This window comes from Phytophthora infestans, genomic scaffold, assembly GCF_000142945.1.
Source record: "Phytophthora infestans T30-4 supercont1.2294 genomic scaffold, whole genome shotgun sequence".
Taxonomy (NCBI): domain Eukaryota; phylum Oomycota; class Peronosporomycetes; order Peronosporales; family Peronosporaceae; genus Phytophthora; species Phytophthora infestans.
The window spans coordinates 1-3,089 of record NW_003306373.1 but is presented as its reverse complement, the minus strand read 5'-3'; the positions used below and the strand labels follow the sequence as shown (position 1 = coordinate 3,089).

Below are 3,089 nucleotides of genomic sequence, written 5' to 3'. Positions count from 1 at the left end.
TGAAGGAGCACGAACGGTTGCAAAAAGAAGGAGACGACGGAGAAAGCGTTTCTTGTGAGCGGTAGCGGTGGACGGTTCAAGGGCGGCCGAAGTGACGGTCGAAAGGGGAACAGTCCAAGGAAGAACGGTGGTAGCTTTAAGGGCAAGTGTTTCAAGTGTAATCGCGTTGCCGGGAGGGAGCAACGGTGCTGAGGATGACGAGGTATTTGCTGTGGGCGCAGAACGGTTCGCTGAACAGGTGCGTGTGGTGCGTCGTGACAACGGAGCCAAGGAGGACATCCCTGAGGCCGAGTTGGCCACCCGTATCCCGGCCCTGTTGGAGCAGATCCAGCAGGAAATGCTGGAGCGTGCCACGGCCCAGCGCGACGGCCACATCCGCGAAGTGACCGACTGGAAGGACTTTGTGCCTTCTCTCCAGGACGGCTGCATGGCTCTGACTCCATTCTGCGACGAGATCGAGTGGGAGGAGATCGTCAAGACCAAGTCGCGCGAGGAGTCGCTGGCTCTCATGGGTCTGGAGGATGAGGCCGAGAACACGGCCACCAGTGCTGCTGCAAAGACGCTATGCATTCCCTACAAGAAGAACGACGAGAGCCCAGTGACTGCAGACACCAAGTGCTTCATTAGTGGCAAGCCGGCCAAGTGCTGGGTGCTCTGGGGCCGCAGCTACTAGAGAGCAACAAAAGGCAACATGGTTGCACGACGAAACAAAAGTTGCTGTTGTCGGCAAATGTGAGAATCATTTTTGTTGACTTAAATCCATTTGTGTCGTGTGATAAAAATACTTTTTTTGCTTTGTGAGCCTCGGCAGCTTAGTCATCTCGACGAAATGAAGACTGCGCTTAGTAAGGCTGTTCACAAACCGCTCCATTTCTCCATGCCAAACTTCTCCAGGATGTCCTTCGCAAACTTGGTCTGACGCACCGACACTTTTCCTGCAGCCGCATCTTGATCGATCTCCATACCGAGGAAATACTTGAGGCGACCCAAGTCCGTCATGTCGAAGCGTTCACTCAAAGCCTTCTTCGTCGACTTGAGAAGCTCGTCGTTGTTACTGGCGAGGACCAGATCATCGACGTATAGAGCCACGAAGATCATGTCTTGGTCATCCCACTTGACGTAGATGCAGTGATCGGCTTCACACTTCTTGAACCCCAGCTCCAGCATGAACTTGTCAATGGTCTGGTTCCACATTCGTGGCGACTGCTTAAGACCGTAGAGTGAACGCTTGAGATGACAGACATGGCCAGGATGTTCTTCATCCGTGTAACCATCCGGTTGCACCATGTAGATATCTTCGTCAAGCAGCCCGTTTAGGAACGCCGTCTTGACATCCATCTAGTGCACCGTCAGATTGTACTTTGCCGCCAGACTGAGCAGGATCCTGATCGACGTGAACTTGGCGACTGGCGCGAAGGTTTCTTCGTAGTCGATGCCGTACTTCTGCGAAAATCCCTTGGCCACGAGTCGTGCCTTGAACTGCTCGATCTCTTCCGCTTGGTTCTCTTTGATGCGAAACACCCAACGACAACCGATTGCCTTTCGACCTTGGGGCAATGGCACCAACGACTATGTCTTGTTCTTGCGAAGAGACTCGACTTCTGAGTCGCACGCCTCCTTCCACTTGGCCGCGTTGCTGGATTCCATCGCCGACTTGAACGTAGTCGGTATTTCTCCCACTGAATCCACAGCGTAGGCCGCTTCGAAATCTTCTTCTCGACCACTTGCGACCGCTGACATCTCCTCCAGCGTCTGCGGCCGACTCTGTCGCTTGCTTCGCGGGATTTCTACCGCTTCCTCCAACGACTGCGTTCGCTGGTGTCGCTTGCTACCGGGCTCAAATTCTTGACGCGGCGCAGTGTCTCCCATCGTCTCATCCTCGGACGATGCTTCTTGATCCGTAACTTCTTCTTCTTGAAGCTCCACGATGTCATCTTCATCGTGGCTGCGTCTCCCTCCGTCGAAGACGTCTTCCATGAACTGCGCATCGCGGCTTACTAGCACACGACCGCTCTTGATCTCTTCGAAACGATACGCTTTCTCGTGTTCCGAGTACCCCAGAAACCGACACTTCATTGCTCGAGCGTCCAACTTGGTGCGTTTCTGCTTCGGAACCGTCACATACGCATGGCAACCGAACACCTTCAGCTTCGCCAGCAGTGGTTTCTTACCGGTCCATACTTGGTGCGGTGACTTGTCATGGCTGATGGCACGTGTGGGACACCGGTTACGTAGAAACGCAGCGGTCATTACCGCTTCACCCCAATACGACTTGGCCAAACCAGCATGCTCCAACATGCAGCGCGCACATTCCACCAGCGTCCGGTTCATCCGCTCGGCGACACCGTTTAGTTGGGGCGTGTACGGAGGCGTAAACTTCTGCACGATACCACGACGCTTGCAGAACTTAGCCATCTCGCCCGACGTGTACTCGCCACCGTTGTCACTACGAAGCGTCTTGACGACTTTGCCGGTCTGTGTTTCCGCAAATGCGACAAACTCAGCAAACTTGTCGGCCACTTCTGACTGGTTCCGGAGCAAATACACCACACAGAAGTGCGAGTACTCGTCGATGAACGTGACAAAGTAGCGTTTGCCACTGAATGTCGACGTCTGCATGGGACCACACACATCACTGTGAACGATTTCCAGCAGTTTCTTGGCGTGGTTGGGTGACTTGGACATGTTGCTCACTCGCGTTTGCTTGCCGAGTGCACATCCGTCGCACAGCTCCCACTGTTTCACCGACGTCATGTTGATGCCTGCACCGTAGTCCTTTTTGACGATGGCGTCTAGACCGCCATGGCCAATGTGACCAAGTCGAAGATGCCAGAGGTACGATGTGGTGTCCCCTTTGCGATCCTTCGAGCTTGCCGCATTGGCCTCGTCGGGCACAACTGGTGTCATGCACAGCTTGAACAGCCCTTTGCCTTCACGCGCGCCGAGCTTCCAGTTGAGACCCTTTGCTTCCGCAAAACACCCATCCGTCTCGAACGTCACGGGACCAACATCCTTGGTGAAGCGACCAACCGAGAAGAGGTTGCGTGACAGCTTAGGAATGTGCCACACATTCGTGAGCACACCCTTCT

The 3,089-nt window shown here is 54.5% G+C and overlaps 1 protein-coding gene across 1 annotated transcript; it reads left to right on the top strand.

Moving 5' to 3' along the window:
• Nucleotides 1-337: 337 nt before the first annotated feature.
• Nucleotides 338-742, top strand: PITG_22310 (uncharacterized protein; the record flags this gene model as incomplete). The annotated part of the gene is made up of 1 exon (XM_002909838.1): nucleotides 338-742. The coding sequence occupies one exon, from the start codon at nucleotides 338-340 to the stop codon at nucleotides 671-673; it is 336 nt and encodes a 111-aa protein (XP_002909884.1).
• Nucleotides 743-3,089: the final 2,347 nt, after the last annotated feature.